The 24,016-nt window shown below is 31.4% G+C and overlaps 2 protein-coding genes across 2 annotated transcripts; both read left to right on the forward strand.

The window, feature by feature from the left end:
• The first annotated feature begins 327 nt into the window (after positions 1-327).
• On the forward strand, positions 328-9,173 carry LOC145319573 (metabotropic glutamate receptor 4-like). Its single transcript, XM_080161776.1, has 10 exons — positions 328-420; positions 758-892; positions 1,444-1,543; positions 2,042-2,143; positions 5,471-5,623; positions 5,896-5,977; positions 6,257-6,309; positions 7,532-7,585; positions 8,324-8,385; positions 9,044-9,173. The coding sequence occupies exons 1-10, from the start codon at positions 338-340 to the stop codon at positions 9,135-9,137; spliced, it is 918 nt and encodes a 305-aa protein (XP_080017902.1). The 5' UTR covers positions 328-337; the 3' UTR covers positions 9,138-9,173.
• Positions 9,174-9,359: 186 nt separating this feature from the next.
• On the forward strand, positions 9,360-23,506 carry LOC145320157 (metabotropic glutamate receptor 3-like). The gene is made up of 25 exons (XM_080162596.1): positions 9,360-9,442; positions 10,342-10,465; positions 10,770-10,808; positions 10,989-11,029; positions 12,306-12,392; positions 12,925-13,009; positions 13,580-13,626; positions 13,951-14,031; positions 14,445-14,523; positions 14,969-15,067; positions 15,477-15,533; positions 15,866-15,950; positions 16,214-16,262; positions 17,393-17,491; positions 17,855-17,906; positions 18,542-18,589; positions 19,072-19,125; positions 19,554-19,641; positions 20,135-20,246; positions 20,853-20,974; positions 21,533-21,597; positions 21,925-22,041; positions 22,507-22,616; positions 22,874-23,032; positions 23,431-23,506. The coding sequence occupies exons 1-25, from the start codon at positions 9,360-9,362 to the stop codon at positions 23,492-23,494; spliced, it is 2,046 nt and encodes a 681-aa protein (XP_080018722.1). The 3' UTR covers positions 23,495-23,506.
• Positions 23,507-24,016: the final 510 nt, after the last annotated feature.

Below are 24,016 nucleotides of genomic sequence, written 5' to 3' on the forward strand. Positions count from 1 at the left end.
TAATGGGTACGGGGCAACCCCGCAGTTATAGGCCCCGTCAGGATAGAAATAACTTAAGTACTGTGGGATAGGAATATGGAAACACAATTTACATTTGTATAAATAACGGGGTAGAGGAGGTTTCAGTGCTCAAAAGGAACTTTGAAGGAAAACACCGTTGTGGGTTACATGTTACAGCATTAATTTGTGCAATGAGATGCTTGAAACTTTTATTAGTAAAAAATAGTTTTTTCTTTATATGCAACATCCCTAATCCCTGGGTGTAGTTGGTAGAAGATTCATCCGAGAGTATTGTTAATAACAGTATTAACAATACAGTCCTATCAATAACAACCCAATGATTATTCTTATCCAGTATTCATTAATTTTGCTAGGGTCTGTGGCAGCCAACGATCCTGGTACTGAGTTTCTAACCTACAGGTAAAGTATTATAACAAGGACAGGCTTACAGTATTAGCGAAACTTTTACTTATAAGAAAGAAAAGAGAATTTGAATTCAGGCGTAGTTGCTAGTTCAATCTAATACATAAAACATAATTGGTATGTATCTACTATATACAGGGATCTTAAGGGATAAGACAATGGATGGAAAATTGGTGTTCGTATCTAATTATAATTTCCCTAATTTGAATAAAAGTTAAATAATTAGGATAAAAACATTGGGAACCAGTTTAATTTCAATTAAATATCCCCTCCCTCCGTGACCAAACACCTATATTGTATTACATGGGTAAAACTATCAAAATATTATGTTTAGTGGAGACATACTGCTGGGAGGTCTGTTCCCTATCCACAAGCAAGGCGGGGATGAAGACATATGTGGCCAGATTCTTGATGAGGATGGTATCCAACCCCTAGAGGCTATGCTCTTTACTTTAGATGAAATCAACAGGTACATAATTTAATTTAGTATTGAATTGTCCTATCGATTTCAAACGTGACATAAAGATTTCTAAGATTTACACTTTTAGGTACACTTTAGAAAGCGTAGCAACTTTATAATTTTTAGAGTAAAGTCCGTAGGTAATTTTTAAGCATGTTGATTCTTATTTAGTAGCAAAGCTACTTTTATTTCCATTTGTCTGTCCGTCCATTTGTCCATTTTATTCCGTCAATTACAATATAGAAGAGAAAGAGATTCTAGTTAAGTGATGCTGTTTACTTGGCTGTTATCAACTTTAGACGTCATAAAAAGCTAGGTTAGTAATAGTCAGTCTGAAGCTTAAGATTTTACTACTAAACTGAGTTTTATATTCTAGGGAAGCTTGACATAGTTCCCGGGGTAGTTTATGGCTATTTTATTTTTAGATTCAAGTCTTTTATTCCAAGACAATGCCTCTAGAGGCTAGATGCGCAGTCCCTAGTAATTAACATGGTCTATCTTTATGTTAGTTTAATGTGAAATTAGTTACCTAAACCTTTTTACAGCATTTATGCTTTTAGAAATGAGAGTATCTTGCCAGGTATAAAACTTGGCTCCATAGTCAGGGACACCTGTGACTCTCCTGTGCATGCGGCTAAACAATCACTAGATTTTATACAGGTATAAATATCATAGTTAAAAGCAAAGTTTGTTTTGTAAAATTAGGTTCTATAATGGTTAGCTCTTTTTGTTAATTTATGCATGTGAAATTATCCTTTCGATTGCGAAGAAATGATCGGTAGCAAGGTGTCTCAAAAATCAGCCACGTGACGGTATACAAATTGAGGGAGATGAGAGGAGAAGTGAGAAAAAAAACACCTGAAAAATAGATGGATAATCTCTCAATTTTGTGACGTCACAAGGCTGATTAATTTATACACTTTGATTTTTTATCTTTTTTATATGATATAATTATCCTATTCTTCTGAAAAAAAACTTCTATGTACTTGAGTACCATGATAAAATTACTTGAGATTAATTAGTCTGCTAATTGTGATACTACAAATACACAAATCATTTTTTTCATTATATTATTACTTATATGATCTTCACTTATAAGGAGAGCTTTTATAAATTTCATTGAATTCAAAGCTTTTACTTACATTAATTTAAATTCAGGGATTTATGTACAGATCCGTGAAATCAATAAATCCTGCTGTACAGTGTAGCAATAGTTCTGTCAAGAAAATAGTTGGCATTATTGGAGCTCAAACCAGTCAGGTATAACAAAGCTCTTATAGTGAGTATAAAAATTTACGTCATATTAGAATAGTTCATTATTCTAATATGACATAATTAAGAATTTTTCTGCCAAAAGTTTTTAAATTTAGTATTTTTAAAGAAGTGGATAAATTTAAAAGCTTTTGGCCGAAAAATACCGAATAACGTCATATTAAAATAATGGACTTTTCAATTTGACGTCATCATTTATAGGCACTATAAAGAGCTTCAGGTTTGACTTGTAATATACAGTGAAGGCGTCGTCAATAAATCTGAAGTTCACACATTAATGAGGGTTTACAATGATGCACCAATAATGAAAATTAGCTCTTTATATAATATACCAAATACTCAAGTTTTTAAAATTTTGTCTTATTTTTCTACATAAATAAAAGTAAATCATTGTGTTTTTTGTTATATTTAAACATTGCTATTCAATATGTTTCTTTTTATTTAAACATTTTTGTACGAACACCGTGGCTGACCCAAAGATCAAATAACAATAAATCATATTATATTTAAATACTTGCACGCACACAAGGGAGTCTTTACTCTTTCTTTAGTAATATAAATGAATAAAGACATCCTACTTTTCTTTTCTTGTGACGTCAATGTTATAAGAAAGAATTTTTATTATGGATAAATAAATAAGAAATTAGCTGTACTAAATAAGTTTATTTCATAATATTCATACACAATTGAAAATAGAAATGCATTGCCATTATGATTCTTTAATTATACGTTTATTTTCAATTTTATTTCTTCATAATTTATTGATAATATTATTAAAGTTAAACAATATAGATGTATTAAAAATAAAATATGTACAAGAAGAATAATTGATCTCAAAGCAAACGGCTTGAAGTTGAAACTTGAAAGGTTAATGACCTATATTATACCAATATCTATCCTTTTGCAAAAGCTTTTCTTTAATAACGTATCGTCCGTCTGTCACTAATTTTACTTTCATTTACTTACTTTAACTTACACTGCATTTTAAAAGCAAAGCTTTTCTATAATTTTCTATAATTAGGATCGGTTAATTACTGTAACTTACACTGCATTTTAAAAGCAAAGCTTTTCTATAATTTTCTATAATTAGGATCGGTTAATTACTGTAACTTACACTGCATTTTAAAAGCAAAGCTTTTCTATAATTTTCTATAATTAGGGTCGGTTAATTAGAGTCTTCCAAAAAAATTAACTTACAATTTTGCCCTGAATCTTTAAGTGTTAATATCCGCTTTTATGGAAGAAGAAGTTATAAAAAATCCTTGTTAGTTCCAAAATGAGGGTGGGGGAAGGGGAAGATAACATGACACCTAGGCTTTATAAGTTAACCCCCCCCCCCCAAAAAAAAATAAAATCCCCTATATGACGATTGATATATATGATGTTGAGTTTTGACCCATCCCCCCCCCCTTCCCTATTTAAGAAGGGTTGACCAAAATGAGGGTGGGGGAAGGGGAAGATAACATGACACCTAGGCTTTATAAGTTAACCCCCCCCCCCAAAAAAAAATAAATCCCCTATATGACGATTGATATATATGATTTTGAGTTTTGACCTCTCCCCCTCCCCCCCCCCCCCCCCAAGAAATAACAAAAACATATGGTAATAGATAAAAGTTCCCCTTCTAACTAAGCGAAGCTTTTCTATAATTTGTATAAAAGGGTAAACCGTAAATGGATTAATTAAAATAAAAGATATATGTTGGCGTCGGCTATGAAGGCTTTTGGCCCGTGTTTTACAGACGGACAGAATACTTACTTATAATTTTGATTATACTAAATATACTTATACGTTTATGTTAATGTTTTGCATTAATGGATATTGTCATCCTTGTTAAAAATTTTCCACTCCACACATCCCAAATAACAAGCCGGAAGGTGATAATAGAAAGTTATAGTTATTAAGGAAGATTAATAATTTTAGCAAAAAAATAACACAAGTTCCCAAAGTTTTATAATAGCGTTTTCTTATTCGTTGGCTTAACAACTTTAGAGTTTTATTGAATTTTGATTAGTTGTTTCATTAAATTGAGTGTCCAAACGTTTCAACCGCTAAATCTAATCTACAGAAGGGGTAATTTTGTGTATCATCATTGGGGATAGACATCAATTTATCGCTCATTGTCTTATACCTTTAGCTCCTTGAACTATATCTGTTATCACCCTAGTAAAGCTATTAATCAAGATAATAAAACAAAATAATATCAATCATATTTATTTTATATAAAAAAGAAGTATTAAAACAATTTTTATCAGAAGCAGTTTTGGGAAATTCGCATATTTTGCAAATGGAGTATTAGTAGAAAATTAGGATCATGGAAAGAAAAACGAAGTTGCGGGCTTCATCGTACGTTCACAGTAGCTTATGAAGATTAGGTTAGGTTAGGTAAAGTAAATTTTAATGATTACCCGACAGGGTTAGAAAATATGCACCGCTTTTTGCTTCTTATAATTTCGGTATTTTTTAATTAACGTTAAGCTACAAAAAAAGCCAAGAAAGTTCTAGAAAATATGCCAAGGTTCCGTGATTCCTAATCATGCAAATCACATGATATTTAGCTAAAAAATATTTTATATTCTGTCCAGAAGGGTAGTGAGATATTACAGAATTTTAATATTTTATATCCCCTATATTTTGGACTATTTCACACCTCTCGGACAAGGGTCAGTATATACTCGTATATGGAAATATAATAATAAACCCCTTACACCCGATATTATCAGACTTTTTCCCACGGACCCCAAATAAAACGAAAATTAGCCGTTTATTGCCCTAACTTGAACATTTACAGAGTCAAAATAATATTTGAAACTTCACATATGACTGAATGAATCAATAATGACCATACTAAAAGCTGTTTAATGTCAATGGATAACTACATCTTAAAAAGTTCACAAATACAAGAAAATATATCATTATTACTTAATACTAAATTTGAGGGAGTAATTTACCTTTCCACAGTGCCATTGCATAGTTAAAATATTTATTGGACTATCGTTGGTCATTGACGTCAACTTTTAGAGGAACTTTAAGCTGCTTCCCCCCTTAACAAAACTCTAAACTCAATAAAAATAAGTTCTTACACTTAAACCACCAAAAATGCTTCAACTTCCTTGCAGATAACTTACAACAATGCAATAAAGCGCTTGGAAGTGTCATGTGTGACGTCATAAATGTGTCTAAATAGGAGGGATTAGAGAAGAACTGGGAAAGGAATCCCTTAAAAAAGAAATGGCTTTAGACATATTTTTATGACGTCACACATGACACTTTCCATCGCTTTTAATGCAATTATACAGATTTTCTTTATTGTAGGTATCTCTGGAAGTGGCGAGGCTAGGGCGGCTGTTCAAAGTGCCCCAGATCAGCTATCTGTCCACGGCAGTGTTACTCAGTGACAAGAAGGAGTATCCATACTTCTTTAGAACTGTTCCTAGTGATATTCATCAAGCAAGAGCTATTTTAAAGGTTTGATACAAATTTTCATGTGTAATAATTATTTAATATCTTAAGGGTTTGGTGGTAAAAACTTAAAGACAAATAACGATGTGTAAGCAACCATTCAAATTACAATTTGTACTAAATAAGTTTATATTAAAGCTGCGCCTTTACGAATCTATATCCTCCTTATTATTCATATTTAAACTAGACTTTTAAATCTAATAGTTGTTGATCACTCTTGGTTACTCATATGCATCTGTTGTCCAAACTCAAACTGAATTATAAAAACTAAAATATAGGTGTTGAGCACTCTTGGTTACTCGTACGCCTCTGTTGTCCATACTCAAACTGATTATGGTACCACAGGATATGAAGCTTTAGGTAAACTATTCTTATACTGTAAATTCTAACCCTAAATTAAGTCAGTTGAATTTAATGACAAGGATGACAACATCTATAAGTAGCGAAGCACCCACAAATCTTAGATGGACGACACACGGTCAAGTTGAATTGTAAAACATGTTCAGTTGCCATAAAAAAAGAAAAAATATATATTGGAAATCACGAATTCTTTATAAAAAAATTTGTAATCGAAGCATGAACCACAGACGGTCGGACAAAGTTAAAGGGAATCTTTGGTACTAAACAGTGTTGTTATAGTTGAATCAGCTCAAGAAAACCATGTCTGTTTGGCTGATCCTTTAATAATTCAGGTAAATATTACAATATTACTAAAGATAAGGACAAGTATGTTTACATGCATAGTAAAAAAAAACTAAAGATCTTTATTACGAAAAGAACAGTAGACTGTGGTATATTAATAATAGATAAATTATCATGAAAATAATTATGTATAGCTAATCTCTTGTGCAAGCGTATGTGTATGTGTGTGTGTGTATGTGTTTGTATGTAATTGTGAAACAAGATTATTAACCCTTTACAGTCGGGCCCCTAGCCGCACCTTAATCGGTCGGGGGGGGGGGGCGTTCAACGCCCCCCCTTATTATCTCAGTTCCTATTAGAGCTAGAGGGCTAATTTTTTTTGTGCAAGTCCCTTGTTTGATAATGAATTTCCGACCTTTTATAAGTTTAAGTCAATTTTCGCTTCCTTCACCCTTTTATTTAACAACCTTTGTTTTTAGGTCTTTTTTTACTTAAAAATTTCAAACGGCCGTAATTTTCTTATTTTTGAAGCTAGAAGAAAATTTTTTTTCCAGAAAATGTTTAACTTTATGTAAATTTTACATTTGAAATATCAAAATATAAATTTCAGCGGCCGCAGCTGTACTTGGCAGCTGACAGCCGCCGCAGTCGGCGGTCGGCGGGAAAACGGCGGCGGATCTTCATGAAATTTTAATACGTTATGTAGACATGTCAGAAAAGCTTAAGTTTAAAATTTGAAGTCTCTAAGTCAAAAATTGCGGCCACAGGAGACTTTTAAAGATTTCTGGAGACCTGGAGGATCAGGACCTGCAGGATCATACCTGGAACCTGAAAGTGACTTGAACACCTGTATTTCATATAAGGATGTACTACTAGAAGATTTTTTAGTATTTTGGTATGATAAAATGCTTTGTTTTAGTCAAAAAAAATATTTTTGCTCTTTACCTGAATGACCCTGCCAGGTTTGCTGGCATCCTGTGCCCGCCAGGATGGAGATATTCAAAAAATTCCAACTCTCAGTTATGTGTCATACCCATACTTAAAAAGTCAAGCAGTTTAGGCTCTTTATCTTTCACACACAGAAAATGAGATAGAAAAAACCGGATGGGGGGGCGTTCAACGCCCCCCCCCCCGACCGTTCAGGGTTAATTTAGCGAAATGAGAAAAATATATTTATCAATTTATGTTATTTAACATTTTCAAGAAAGATTGAAAATATTATTTATATATCAATGTTGTATAATATGAAAGCTTATTTTTAATATTTTTTAGGAAAATAATCACGATGAAGTCATTACAGAATTGCTAAAAAATAAACTTACAAAGGTAAAATTAATTTTGAAAAAGAAACTTTCAACTATTGACAATGGTCAACTCCTTCTCTGCTAAAACTAAATGGTATTATCACTATTATTCTCATATAAAAGTAACACGATGTCTTTCTATCTGTGTGTCTAAATTGAATGATTTCGATAACCACAAAACCGGTTCTCTTTTACAATTCAGCTTCTCGTAGGTCCGAGGAAGGTTTTTAACTACTAACACCCTCCTATGAGAAATAACACCTAGAAAAAAATAAACCGGTAGTATGGGTATAAAAGATAAGATATTAGACAGTAAATATTATTTGGAGGAGTTTGCACACTTGCAGTTTATCCGAATTAATCAATATTTTTCCCAAAAAATGTGGAAACACATCTTTTTGGGAATATGATATACAGTCCAATGTCTCTCCATCCCTACTGATTTTTATACTAATTCCTCAGATTATCAAAGAGAGTAACAATTTCTTTTATTTTACGTTGCTATGTTTGATAATTTGCTATATATTTAAAATTTAAAAGAAATATATCTATAATACAAAGTAGAAATATGTCTTTCTGTCTGTCTGTCTGTTTGTTTGTACCAAGGGGTCTTGCTAAACGCTGAACCAATCGGGTTCTCCTTACAGGGTAGCTTCTCATAGATCCCGGGAATTTTTTTTTGTATTTTTTTGTAATTAATGTTATTCTATTTAATAATGAATGATACAATTACTTGAAAATGATAATAATAATAATCTAGGTTGTTATTGTATTTGCGGACAGAAACGCAGCAGGATTACTCTTAGAAGCTGCCAAAGAAAGGTTGTTTTTCATAATAATATTGCATAATTATTCAATCCTTACAAAATAACAAGATGTTTGTCTGTTTGTTTATGTGCGGCGAAGGTTCTTCCTAACTGCTGAACCGATATGGTTCTCCTTTAGCTGAAGCTATTTACAGGTCTAGGGAAGTTTAATGACTTTTCTCTTATTCATTTGAATCAGGTGGATAGGAACCGGTTCTCATCCATACGAAAAAACTATGTCTAGCATCGTATTATATCCAGTTTTCTACGAATATAGAAATGTACAATCATAAGATTAAAACCAGTTTTTTTAGCCGGTGCCTTCGGCACCACGGGGCTAAAAAAAACTAGTTTTAATCTCATATTTGTACTTTCTATATCCGCGGAAAGCCGTTTATAATACGATGCGAGAAATAACTATTTTTATAGAATAAAAAGATATTATTCTTAGAAAAATACAAAATATTTCACCCCCTAAGTTAATTTGCCCCCCTTATTTTCCCAGTTGCTATTAGAGGTCCCTTTTACGTTTTACATTCGCTCTATTGCAAAGTAAGTTCAGTAAATAAATACAATCAGTTCAGTTTATACGAGAATTTTTCAATGTTGAAATACAAACGCAAATTTGAACTTAGTAGAGCATTTGAGTGAAATTTTTATATTTTTTTATTTAGAAATCTGACAGACAAGCTAGTATGGATTGGATCAGACGCATGGGCTTCGAGGAAACTTTATTTTAATATTTTTAATAGTGAAGCTATTCTATAATCAAAAATATATGTCCGACCAACTATCCGTCCGTCTGTCTATAAATAACGAAATAGAGGAAACGTTAATTTCTCAGTTTTCCTATTCAAGATAGACAGCTGAATAAGAGGAAATACTACCTGCACAGATGTTAGATATTTGGAGAAATTTTTTATTATTTTTACCACACTCTTCTTATTGTTTTTTTTTTAATTAATTAACATAAAATTACTAAAAACAGTAATGATTTTGTATACTTACAGAGAATCAGTAGTTTATGGTAGAGAATCCATAGTTGAAGGAGCTATTGCAGTTCAACCTCTGAGGTATTCATCGAATCATTAAAAAACGGTACTTTCTCTCAAAGTGCCTAAAGCACCTAAACCCCCTTACATGATACCAAAATAAAAAAGGATAATTTTATGACAAACCCCAAACTGTCCCAGTTTTGAGCAAGGCGATTTCTGTGAGACACATTACAAACTTTTCCGATTTTGTATTACTTTTGAGGAACATGATTCCAGTTACGTCATATTTTTCTTTCCCGAAAAAGGGAAGGGGGAAAGAAAAAAGAGATGGGAGAAAAGGGGGTTTTCCCCATCTCTTTTGAAGAGATTTTCTTCCCCCCTTCCCTTTTTCGGGAAAGAAAAATATGACGTAACTGGAATCATGTTCCTCAAAAGTAATACAAAATCGGGAAAGTTTGTAATGTGTCTTCCTGTGACGTCATATAAAAAGGTAAGAGGGGAAGAAAATCTCTTTCCTTTTCTCCCATCTCTTTTGAAGAGATTTTCTTCCCCCCTTCCCTTTTTCTTTCCCGAAACGTATATGACGTAACTGGAATCGTCTTGCTCAAAACTGGGACAGTTTGGGGTTTGTCAATTTTATGCTTCAGTGATACAGTGCAGAAACATTATCTTATAATAAAAAGTCCAGCAAATTGTAATATTGAAGAGAAATTAACTAGATTCAGTCAATTTAGAAAGAAACCCTATTTTACTGAAAGTTGTTAGGACAGGCGTATAGGGTAGCAGTGGTTCTATAGTAATGTTGTATTCAGACGAGACATCTGTTTCAACGTTTAGCCACAGTGCCAGTTTAAAGAATTCTCTCTCCTTCTTTTAGTTTTTACTCATTAGTTTAGTATCTAGCAAAGTCTTAGACTTTTTAGGGAAAGTTTTTTTTTCAATTTTCATTGTCCTATCCTCTAAGATTTTGCATTCAGACGTGAGCTGCCAGGTTTTAGTGAGTATTTCAACCGTTTATCTGAGCTGCCAGACCGGAACAGTAGAAATCCTTGGTACGACGAATATTATCAAACTTATTGTAACTGCTCCTTGAAAACAAAGGTACATGTAAAGCTATTGTTTAATACAGTCTACCTGTCCATCTGTCATATAATCTGTTTGTAAATCCTCTAATTTAGACTTCAAAAATCAGCAAAAATACAAACCATGGTTTTACTTCGATGATATAATTAATTTTACGAATCTTTTAAACTAATTGATTGATTTGAATAAAAAATTTTAACTCAAATTTTAATAAGATAAAAAAGGATCTTAACCTCTAATTACTATATTTGATTTAGGTAATTTTATTATATAATCTAGTTATATTTTCCTTGTTAATATATATGAATATTTTTATATTAAGGGATCTCAGAGAATACAAAATGTTTGTCCCTTTAGACAGGTAAATTATTGAAATGTTATTTTAAAAGTGAACTAATTCAAAGAACAATAAATTTTGCATGTACATTTTTGGCTTGATATATTCTTTATGGTAAATTTGGGTAATTGACATTGAATTTTATTAAATGATTTTTGTTGTTTTTTATATTTTTTTTGTTGGTATAATCATGTTTTAATTTAGATAAGTAAGAACGTTCAACAGCAGTATTTACATTTCGTAAGGTATGTCTTTTTAAAGCTAAACTTTTCTACATTTAAGGGCAGTCTGTTTGTCCTTTTGTTCATATCTGATAGGGGCATGTTATAATTGTCCAATCGACTCTAAACTTCTAAACACAATGATGTTTAGTTTTTTTAGTAGGATAGGATTGATTTTTAAAGTAATCTTGAATATTGTAGGCGTTTTTAATTTACTAGCGGCTACGCCCCTAGCATCTAGGATCTTTGAATACGAAGGGATAAATAAAGAGAATAAAAATAGCATAAAATCATCCCTCGACATAAACATAATCAATTAAATAGCCTAAAACCATTCTAAGATCTTTTTCCTTAACTGGAGAACCCAATCAGTTCAGTAGTTATCGAAATCTTAAGCTACAGACAAAAAACCTTATTGCTTTATATTATAGGATTATTACTTTATATTATAGGATATACATATTTTTGTTTTTTTCCTGGAAATTTGATTTTATGGAAGTTTTTATACTTGTTATAAAACAAACTACATCTGTATTAAAACTGTACACTTTACCTTGAATCATTCAGACTTAAATTTAGCCGAATACTAAATATAAAATGATATATCACAAATTATTTAAATTTGATTGATATAAACACTGTCCAGCAACTAAAATATGAAAATTATGACACACAAAACTTCAAATCAGGTGTATGATCTAAAAATTTTGGAGATTTCTTCAAAGTGTATAGTGGAACACATAGCCCGCATACCCCCTTATTTTTAAATAAACGAAAAGTTATAAAAGATAGTTATTCTTGTGTATTTTTTTACTTTAATTCATCTTTGATTAAGTCATTAAAGAATAAAGAAAAAATGTTTACTCTTTATTAGTTAAATATGTCGTTTTAAGTATCAGGGTTGGGGGAGTTCAGTGCACCCTACAGGCACTAGGAGTAAAAGCACCGAAATTTCGTGAAAGCCGGCAAAAAATTTCAACTTTATCAAATATGCGTCAATTTATAGGATGTAGATTAAAAGTTAAGTGAGGCTATATAATATAAATAAAAGCCTTTTGATATTTAAAAAAAATATATTTAGAGAAGTGTCTTTATTTGTGTTTGTTTGACTATAGTATAGTGTGCGATAATACATATGCAATTCTATAACAAGAAAAACAAATTTCAAGATCATAAATTTTAAATATAATAACATACAGAACTACTAACTTAACTAATTTATATCTTATTTTATTCTTTATTTTAATACTCCTTAATTATGAAAGGTGACATATTTACGTAAATTATTGAACCTATTTAGAGATGCTGTGTACGCATTTGCGTATGCCCTGGAAAATTTACGTCAAGATTCTTGTCAACAGGAGGCAGGACTGTGTGATAAAATGAGGTTAGATTTTATCTGTTTGCATCAAATGCTTATCTTGCACTGCCCCCCCCCCCCCCCAATACTTTTTAAATAAATCTAAAATGGAGTTTTTGGGTTTCTTATGACTAGCCGCTGCGTTGCGTATGGACCCTAACACTGCGGGACTACCCACAACTAAATATAACCTAAATTAAACAGACCTAAAGTAATGAATAAACAACGAAAAACTACGCCCGCCAGCCTCTTCTATCTTCGATTTATTTCAAAATTACACGGGAATCTTATAAAAACATTTTTTTTGCAAAATTGGACAGTCTTATAAGTTCATGGTAGTTTTGATTCTTTAAAAAAATATAAATTTGCTTTTTTGAAGATGATTAAAGTCCTTCAACAGATTATGACGTCATACGATAAAATAACCAATGAGAGGCCAGCATAAATTTTACCATTGGTCAAGTACAGTGTATACTGGCCTCTCATTGGCTATTCTATCGTATGACGTCATAATTTGTTGAGGGACTTTAATCATCTTCTGCATTTTTGTTTGTTTTAGGGAAAGAATGTATACAGATTTGAAAGATTTTCTCACAAATGTTTCATTTCTTGATGTGGATAAAAATCCTTTCAGATTTATGCAGGTAAGCATCATTATTAGTTAACAAAGTAAGTCTATTTGTTACCGTGCCTGTATGTCTTTTCTTGTAATGCTAGATTTGGCTTATCTTGTCTTATTTTTTTTCTACTGTTGGACGTTCATATACTTGTTTTTTGTATCCAACCTATTTACTAAGTTACTATGCTTGACTATTTATGAGGAATCAACTTTTTAAAATGTCTGTCTTTTTTATTGGTGGATTTATATGTTTTATCATAAAGTAAACAGTGGATATTCTTCAGAGTATGTGGATATTGTTAGAGATTTACGCATAAACTGATAAAATGTGTATTCCAGCTGGCTAATATAACGATACTTCGTATCCCCACCCTTCTATCACTTTACTCCATTCCCTCCCCTGACCAATAAGGAACGTATTGACCAATATCTGAGGACTATATAAGCAGCCTAAATTGAAGACAAAATTTCCCAGTGTCAATATCAAAGTATTTTATATTAATTATTGAAACATTTATATCTTATTTTATGAAATAACTGTGAAAATTTGTGTTGCTAAAGATTTTACAATTATATGTACAATTATTGAATTTAGCATACTAGAGATGGTCCTCCACGATATACAGTAGTAACTTTTAAAAGGTAATGTTTCAATCATATACAAGATAGCAGGAAATAATGAATTTTTATCAAATAAACACGAAACCTCTTCAGTAATTTAGTAAAAAGTTGTAATAAGTCATCTGAAATGTTTATATCCTCCCCCCCCCCCCCTCAATTAAATTTATCTATATTGATTTTATTAAAAATCTTACGAATAGGTTGAGTTTGATGAATTTTACTCTGATATAAAAAAGGAAAACTTCAACCCCAAATCATGTTAGCTTATTGGGATTATGAAGTAACAACAAAATGTTTTGAGAGGTTCCACTTTGGTTACTTTAGATTATTTTGCATATTATCTAGATCATCAGATGGGAGCCTGGTATGGAAGAATGTTGGAACCTACCAGGATGGAGATATTCTACATCTTGATGACAAATTCAAGTAAAATGATTAAACTTTGTATTTTGGTTTGATTTAAAATCTAAAAATTTTCGAGATAGCTGGAATTAAGATTTTTTTACCACCTCTTAAATGAAATTAAAATAATGTTTGATAATTCATGCTTTTTACATCTTGAATATACTTTAGCTTTTTATTGCTGCTATACCTATGTTTATAAAATTTTAGTTTTAAGCGTATACTCATTCCGTTTGTAAGTCACCTGTATTCAAAGGTTTTTTGCGTCATTGTATTTATTTTAAGTTGAAAAATGAAAAAAAAATTCTTAATCATTTTATTAAAGAAAAATAAAGTCTTTCCCAAAATAAAAATCATTTATATTTTTTTGATGTTTTCATGGGTTCAATGTCATACTAAGGTTTTCTAAAAAGTTTTCTTACTCTTTTTATATTAAGGAAAGAAATAGCTGAGAAAAGTTACAGTAAGAAACACATCACGTGTTCAAGATATGCTTGCACAGCAGATGAAATAAAAGTAATTTTCTTATATTCACAATTTATTTATAAATGTGTTCCATAATAAATTTGTTAAAATAAATTGAAACTAATTGAGGGGGAAGGGAAGGGGGTCTTATGTTAGACGTAGCAATAGTCCTGGAAGGTTATATTGGGTACAGGCTAGTTCCTAGGGTTAGGGTCCTCCTCAAGGGATAGGCATGAAGAAAACAAATGTATTGTAATTAAATTTGAAAAAAACCATAATTTCTTTTGTTCATAATTGCTTATTTATCTAAAATAAAACCTCTGCTAAGTCATGCTGAATACTTGTCATATTATACAAAATAAAATACATCTTTTTTTGGCCTTTAGAACCTCAGGGGTATATAAAAACTGGAATTTGTTTTGTTTGTAATTTTGTTTTACTATCTACAGAAAACTGTCTAAGAATCTATACGATAAATAACAATTTTATTAATGAGGTACCAGATGGATTCAATGACGGTTGTTGTTGGCATTGCCAACAATGTCATGATTTTGAAATTAAGTATTCAGAATTTGGATGCCGGGCTTGTCCACAGGTTAGCTTTCAATTTTAAGGTGCGCAGCTGCTCTATACATTATCTATAGTGGCGTGCCTACTATATAAATAGCTATACTTGCTAACAGTGCCATGATTTGGAGTTGAATACTCGGAATTCGAATGTCATTCTTGTCCACCTTTCAATGTGCGCAAGTACTTTATGGTAATATACCCAATATAGAAAAAGTCCTAAACGTCATGATTCTGATGTCGAATACTCTTTGTTTCAGCGTAGCTACTCAACAAACAGTTATAATTTTAAAACTTGATTAAAAATGTCCAAATGAAGGCGCTATTAAGAATATAAAAACATAAATTGTCTGATAAAGGTAAGTAATCATATCTTCAAACTTATATTTTATAGCTGCTCTACTTTTGAATCTTAAATTCATAATGATTTATTTTAGGGTATGGTTCCTCTGCTGAATGAAAATGGAACTGATGATTGTATAATCGCCCCTGAGGTAAATTTCTCAGTGTGTGGGAGAGGACATGGACCATTATAACACAATAGCAGCTGTATAAAAATCTATGCTGTTGATAAGTCAAAAGTTCTCGTCATTGGCATAAACCAGTAAACATATCAATGAAAGTGGGGAAAAAATTAAATAGTAAAAGAGAGGCAAAGAATACGAGGCGAGGTTAATACTTAACCTAACTAATAATCTAAAATAAACATTAAAACTAGTTTTTCCTTGAAATGTTTATTAATTGTTACCAATTCAAAATAAGAGAAACTGCATTTTATTCTTTAAACTAACCTATATCCATGAAACTCTAATTTTCATTTTTGCAGGATTACCTGGATTACCGGAATCCGTGGGCAATGGGAGCTCTGGCGTTTGCCAGCATGGGCCTTGTAATGACCAGTATTACTATGGGTAATATTTATATTCCAAGTTATCAATTAAAAAAAAACTTTTGACAAATGTGCCTTGTTGAGCACAGAAATCACCCCTTTACTTCAAAATAGAAATGAGGGGAGTGTAACGTAGGTAAAGAGCTCACAGGAGATATAATACGATTTTTAAAAAATCGCCTCTCTCTCTCTCTTGTAAATTATTTCATGAAAAACTTGGAATATACGAGTAGCATCAGCTTAAGATTTGGTCAAAATGACATTAGTTTTTTTTTATTGTTGTAGTTGTATTATGGAATTACTGGAACACACCAATTGTAAAAGCTTGTAGCAGGTTACTTTTAATTTCTTAGTTGCAATGCTACTCTATAAGTTTTTATTTCTATCTGTCTGTCCTTCTGACTGTAATGCTAAGGTTGACCGTTTTTTTATTACTAACCCTCTAACAATTTGTAAAAAACAAGAATATTATGCACGCTAGCCTACTTAGGGAGTACTTAATACTCTTCTTAATGAATGTGTTTAAATGGGACATGATAAGCAATATAGAGTTGCGGAATGTATCCCCTGTCCATTAACGACTTTGCACCACTCTCTATCGTTCGTAAATGGTGTTTCAATAATATTTTACGGTTATTTTGTTAGCGAGCTAAGTTTTTATAATAAGAACCTTTAAATCTTTCCGTAAACCTTAAAATTGTACAGTTTGTCCAAAACAATTCTTTAACTATAAAATTTTCAGAGAGTTGAGCTGTGTTCTGATAATGAGAAGGGAACCTTTAAGTCTTTCTATACAACCTCTGTAATTGTACAGGGTGTCAAAAAAATCATTTAACAATAACATTATTAGGGAGTTGAGCTGTATTCTGATTATGAGAACCTTTCTATCCTTCTGTAAAACATTTATAATTGTACAAGGTGTCAAAAAAATCCGTTAACTACAATTTTCAGTAAGCTGTGCTGTGTTTTGATAATGGGAACCTTTATTTCTTGCTGTACAACCTTTCTAATTGTACAGGGTGTAAAAAAATCCTTAACTATATTTTTTAGGCAGTTGAGCTGTGTTCTGATAATGGGAACCTTCATATCTTTCTGTGAAACCTTTCTAATTGTACAGGGTGTCCAAAAAATCATTTAACTATAAAATTTTTAGGGAGTTCAGCTGTGTTCTGATTATGAGAACCTTTCTATCCTTCTGAAAAACCTTTCGAATTGTACTACAGGGTGTCCAAAAACCATTTAACTTAAATTTTCAGGAAGTTGTGCTATGTTCTGATAATGGGAACCTTCATATCTTTCTGTACAACTTTTCTAATTGTAAATGTACAGGGTGTCAAAAAAACCATTTAACTACAATTTTCAGAAAGTTGAGCTGTATTCTGATAATTGGAACCTTCTTATCTATCTGTACAACCTTTATAATTGTACAGAGTGTCCAAAAATCATTTAACGATACAATTTTAGGGAGTTGAGCTGTGTTCTGATAATGGGAACCTTCATATCTTTTTGTACAACCTTTATAATTGTGACAAAGCCATCAGACTTCACTTGTGGCGTTATGAGGTTTCTTACAATACAATTGAGGGCTTGGGGGTGAACTCCTCCCCAGCTTGTTACTAAGTTTATGAGAAAAAAAAGCAATTGGAATTACAGTTGCTAAAAAAGCATTTAGATCAATAATATCTCATTTTCTGTATGCCTGACCCTGTACTCTTAAAGAAGCATATCTAAAGGCAAACGAATGTGTTACTTGATATTTGACGGTAAAGAGTCAGTTATAGCGCAGATGTACAGTGCTTATAAAACAGCAGTCTATGCTAATCATATTTCGAAGAGAGCTACGGACTGACAGACAGACATACAAGGTGAATTATAGAGCAGCTTTACTACTGAAAGAATATTATATTATTGTATGATAACCTAAAGGTTTCTAATTGGTTTCTGTTATACTCTTTGCTATGCAGCTGTCGTAACAAAGGTAAGTAATACAACATCTTTGTTAGTTTCTCATTGGTTTCTGTTATACTCTTTGCTATGCAGCTGTTATAACAAAGGTGGGTAATACATACTCTTTGCTATGCAGCTGTCGTAACAAAGGTGAGTAATACATCATCTTTGTTGGTTTTAAGAAAATTCAAAGATCGTGCAATCAAAGGGTTGGTTGTCTGCAATGTACTGTACCACGGGTATAAGACGAAGGACTAAGAGTCTGGCCTTAAGTTGACAAGTTGACTGTTCAGTCCAGGTGCAACTCACCCACTCGACATTGACATTGACATAGTTTAAAGAATTTACCAAAAACTTTTTCCGAAGCAGCTTAAAAAGACGTTATTCAATACAAATAACCAATGATAGGCCAGTATACATTTAACCATTGGTCAATTACAATGTATTCTGGCTCTGTAATTGGTCATTTGAATTGTATGACTTTTTTTATTAGGCAATTTCAGCTGCTAAAATTTTTTCTAGCATTCTAATTATTTTTTGTAATGCCTTTCTGTAATTTTTAATTTATGATTTTTTTCGTACTGTTTAATAATTTGCTAATCCTCTTTTTGGTAAAAAATAAATGAATGTCATAAATGTTATTTTTATTTATCAAAATATGTTTAGACAAACAGAATTTCGAGAATTTTCTCAGCTCACTCTGTCGTACCAAAAGTAAGTTTATGTCAAATTGACTTTAGTAAAACATTTGTTGAAGCACTGAATTGATTCGTTGAAATTCAAATTAGTTTTTGTGTTTTTGATTAGAAATATGATTTTACTACAATTGATTGTTATTATAAAATCTTTCCTGGTTGTGCTATACATGGTTCCTCTCGGGGAGCCTAATGGATAGGTCAATGTACGGTTAATTAATGATAATAATAATCATGATTAATAATTTTTTGTTTCATTACTTTGTACAGCCCAATCAAAATCAAAATGTTTACCCCAAAGTTTTCAACCTGGTGAATTCTATAAACTTTTGGGGGAAGTATCATTCCTCTCCCTTCTTAGTTTTTTCTGATTTTCAGTACATTTTTCTTTTTAATTCTCCTACTGTTATGTGTTTAAGAATAGTGTATTGACATCCAATCAAAACTTACACGAAAGTTGAAAGCAAAAGGCAAGTTTATTTCAATGAATTATAATTCTAGTGCACTTCGCCTGCAGCCTCTGTTCTGATCACTTTAGCTCTCACTTTGGTCGAGGTAACTATGATATGTATAGATGAGCTTTGATATTAGTAAGATCCATTTAATCCAAACATGCATTTAGTAATGTTTTAGTAGCGAAGCTACTCTAAATTTTTACTATGGCTGTTCGTCTGTCATTCTGTACCGCTTTAAAAAAAATATGATTTTCTCTACATTTATATAAGATAGTCAGCTGAAATTTTAAATATAATTTACTTGGTCCGTCGGTCTTTCGTTTATGCCTTTAAAGAATTAAATATGTACATTGTATAAAGGTACATAATTATTTATTTTTTTTTGGTAACTGAACATCTTCTATATAACTCAATTTTCCATCCTAGATTTTCTTGTGCTTCGCTCTAAATAAATGTTTTCTTCCTAGTTTATTTTTTCTATTATTATTTCTATTCTTTTCAGTTACATCTTACATATTCTTACTTTAGGTTGTTATACTTGTGTTGTGGTTAATTTTAGAGCCTGCCTCTACAGCCTACATTCCACTTATGAAAACTAGGATACTTGTGTGTAATGGTAAAGATTTCCAATAGCATGATAAAGTTAATAAATGCCTATTTTGTTTACTATTATAATTCTTTTAGCCTTAAAAGTGAGACAAAAAAAATACTTTATTTCAATGCAAAACCAAAATTACTGACTATAAGAGCTTTTTTTTCTTTAAGAACAAAGTTACTTATTTAATTTCTTTAATTCTATCTTATCCTTAAATAAAAGTAACAGGATGTCTGTACATATCTTCATCTTTTCTGTTTGTAGCATAACCTTATTCTTACAATGAAGCTTCTTAAAGATCCAGGAAATGTTTATTACTATATCCCTAGATAAATCAACTCTAAAAAAATGTCGGTTAAAAATTTTGTATCCCCTTTTAAAAAAAATATAATATTGAGAAGGGACATCCTTCCTTCGAGTGCCCATAGAGGCCCTAAGGGGCGTAACCACTAGTTAATAATATAAAAGTAGATTTTTAGCCACCAATAATGTAATCCAGAGAATATATTTGTAGGTGTTGACCATACTTTCATGATTGGCTTGTTCTTTCCATTTTTGTTGATAATGTGTGCCACCATGTATGCTTTCAAAACTAGAAAATGTCCAGGAGGATTTAATGAAACCAGGTTAGTACAAGTATTTATGTTGACAAGAGCTAGCAGAAAAAGACTGGCAGGAAATCCCCCTAAAACATATCCAATAACCCGTTTGGTGAGCCGATAGCTGTCGTTTAAATTTCTAAAATATAAAACAAATTATAGAAATCAAGCATTCAAAATTTTCATTTTTAAAAAACTCCAGAGGTGAATTCTTAATAAAATTTGCCCCACTAATCACTTAGTGGGGCAAAATTGTTTTCGTGAGAAATCCACCAAAATCACATTAAAAATCTACAAAAATTAAACAAAATCGTAGAAGGGTTATGAACATAAGATTATATTCAATTTTGTAGATTTTTTATGTGATTTTGGAGGATTTTTCACGAAAACAATTTTGCCCCACTAAGCGATTAGTGGGGCAATTTTTTTTAAAGAATCCACCTCAGATATCCAAATATAAAAATGGACAAGAGACAATGACAAGGAGCGGAAAAGACAAATAAAAAAGATTTGATTTCAATTTAAAAAAGTAACTTAAAAAGGAGAAATAAAAGCAATCTCATTTACAACTTTGACAAAAAAAAACTTTTTATTATTTCATTTGTAGAATATACCATTATTTTTTTAATTTAGATTTATTTTATTCACAAATTGTATAAACACAATTCATTGGCTGGCGTTTGTACCCTTGTACCTGGCTAGTACAGATCATAAAATTAGAGGAGTTATTCTAGCTTATTCTTTATCATTATCAGGTATTTACATATTGTTAAACAAGGATAAGTATAAATAATAGAAGTATAGCTATAAATCCTGGCTAGCACAGATCATAAAATTAGAGGAGTTATTCTAGCTTATTCTTTATCATTATCAGGTATTTACATATTATTAAACAAGGATAAGTATAAATAATAGAAGTATAGCTATAAATCCTGGCTAGCACAGATCATAAAATTAGAGGAGTTATTCTAGCTTATTCTTTATCATTATCAGGTATTTCAATGTTATTAAACAAGGGTAGGTATCAATAATAGGAGTATAGCTATTACACCTAGCCATAAATAAACATAAGGCAAAGAGGTGTAGTTTGAGCCTATTATGATATAAATCTGGTTTTAGCAATAGTGGAAAGGTCATCTCAGTATTAACATAAATATAATGGGACACCATATACTTACTTTACTTATTTAATGTATTGAATATCATCAAAATGAGATACAGAGAAATAGCCAGGATAACATACAAACATGATCACTTAAACATCACTTTGAAATGTATTAAAATTAAATTTTGAACAAGACTAAAATGTTTAGGAGTTGTCCAGCTGAGTTGTCTAGTTTTTCCAAAACTCTACACTGTTCTATTTAAGCCAGAGAAGGTAATCATTAACTGAAACACATTTTAATTAATTTCCAGTCTTATATTTTTGTACCTTTTTTGGGAAAATATCTTTGGCGTATCTTTTTAACATATTTGAAAATCTTAAAATTATGCCTTTATATTTGGGTAGGGGGCGATATCCAATGGGATGTCAATAGGTATCCTCTCATAAAACCATTTAAAGCCTTCAATGTTGTACATATGAAAAGCTATGTTGTAAAGGATAACTAGATATATCGGTTTAGTGGTTAGTGAAATAACACGTAGCAGTAAGATCAACATCCTGATACTTTTTTATAAAGATTTTTCTATCATAAATGTTTAGAACACTAAAGGTGCCGTAATGACCCACAACCGTAACCACAGCTACTTTCCTCCTTCCCCTGTACAACAAAGCTATTTTGAGCACAGAAACTCGACACCTGCCATCTTTTTAAATCAGGTACTTCAAATTTATATCAGGATTTTTTTTTATGCCTATTTTTTTATTTATCCACGTATCTAACAATATATCAATCTGTCTTTTTATTTACCTCAACACACGTAAGTGGCATGACACTATAAGCATAAGGCTCGATGTCGGGTAGGTAGATGATTGGTTCGTATCTTTGACACACAACCCACCATAACAAGAGACGTAACAAATTGTTCCTACTGTTGCACTAGCAGATGCGCGACACATATAATAAGTATTTAGAATAAACTCAAAAAAAGCGCCTTTCATTATAACTCTTCAAAATTAGGACTTACAGATAAAGTTCATGCAATCAATGGCTATCTGTAGGACGTTTACCCGCAAGTTAATAGCAAAGACAGCAAAATATAGTAAGACCTAATAGTGTTTTTTTTTCTAGAGGTTATATATTATCTATCTACCTCTTATTATTCTCCTATCTATCTATCTCAGGAGATGAATGAGCTGAACAATGATGAATTACTGACCGGAGACGAATTTCAGCGGACCAGACACTCAACATGGAGCCACTCACATTATATCAAATATCTAAAATCTCTAAGGTACGTTTTACATAAGATTAAAAACTTTCGTAAATTCATTTGAGTGATCGATCAGGCTATTTTTTGAGATTTTACTGGACATACAGACATAATGACATATATTTACTTTAGAATGTAGAATTATACCGCTGCCAAAAAAACAGCTGCCGTAGATAATATTAAAATTTCAATAGCAGCCGCCTACTGTTTTAAATTTTTTTTTTCACCGTTATAATTTAGCCTTTGTAAAATATTTATAAAATATTTTTTTTTTATAGAAATGACAAGTGTATCTGTAAATCGACTCAGACATCTAACCGAGAGAGTTGGTTGGAGATGTGGGAGAACGCAATTATGGAGAGCAGCTTCATCTGTCCAACAGTGAACCTGTCAAGTCCTAGTGCCAGGCAGAGGCCACTTTCTGCTGGTCCCACGAGGTCTTGGCGCTTTATAAAAAATTAAATATTACAATTTTTTTTAAATTTAGCAAACTCAATATTTTCAACTAAATTCATTTAAGGGAGGGTAATGACCCCTTTACCCCCCCCCCCCCCACTCTTGCGTCTTGGATATCTCAGACTGTAAATTCTTTATCAAAATCCAAAAACTATATATTTAGACTCCATCTAAATAAACATAATTTTCAAATTCTTGGCACAGCTAGGTTGTGATTAATATTTAGACTTTAAAAATCACCTAATTATAGTCATTTTTGTTGTGAAATAGATAAATAGTTTTGGGAAAGGCAGTGTTTCGCAGTGCAGTTCATTTATACGTACACCAAGTAAAATCTTATGCTTTTATTGATTTTGTAAAGCACCATCTTGTGATATAGATTTGAACTAACTAAAGCTACAACATGTACTCAATCTGAACAGGAAATCTTTCAATTTTATTGATCAACATTTTTTGTAGCTGGTCTTTAATTGTTTATTTTTATCTAAGTACCTGTCTGTCCTTCTGTCAGTTATGTTAGAGTTGGCATTTTTTTTTTTTTTTTTAATATAAGTGAAAATAATTCATTTCTATTAACTTAAAAAATCTTTCCTAAAATCTACCGGAAACCCCTCAACTTCTCCTCTCCTTTAGTTTCTTCCCTTCCACTTCACTAACCCTTCACTGCAACACTTATACTGCATACCTAAGTAACTTTAATTTTCTAGAATTTTCAAAATTTATCACATTTTTTATAATGGTATATCATGTTTTTTTAGCTGGAAATTGATGGTGATTTTTAAGCTCCATGGCAAATTCCAAGAATTTTCCTAATGTTTGACAGTGTATTTTCATTTTATAATTTAAAACAGCTAGGCAACCATTGATCCTTTTCGTTTTTGTTCTTATGTTTATTTTTTTAAATCACGAAACCTTTCCTGTCATGAAAGCAAACACAATGTAAAAAATGAAATGATATTTAAATT

Source organism: Acartia tonsa, chromosome 5 (genome assembly GCF_053477335.1).
Source record: "Acartia tonsa isolate MP-2025a chromosome 5, ASM5347733v1, whole genome shotgun sequence".
In the NCBI taxonomy this organism is placed as follows: domain Eukaryota; kingdom Metazoa; phylum Arthropoda; class Copepoda; order Calanoida; family Acartiidae; genus Acartia; species Acartia tonsa.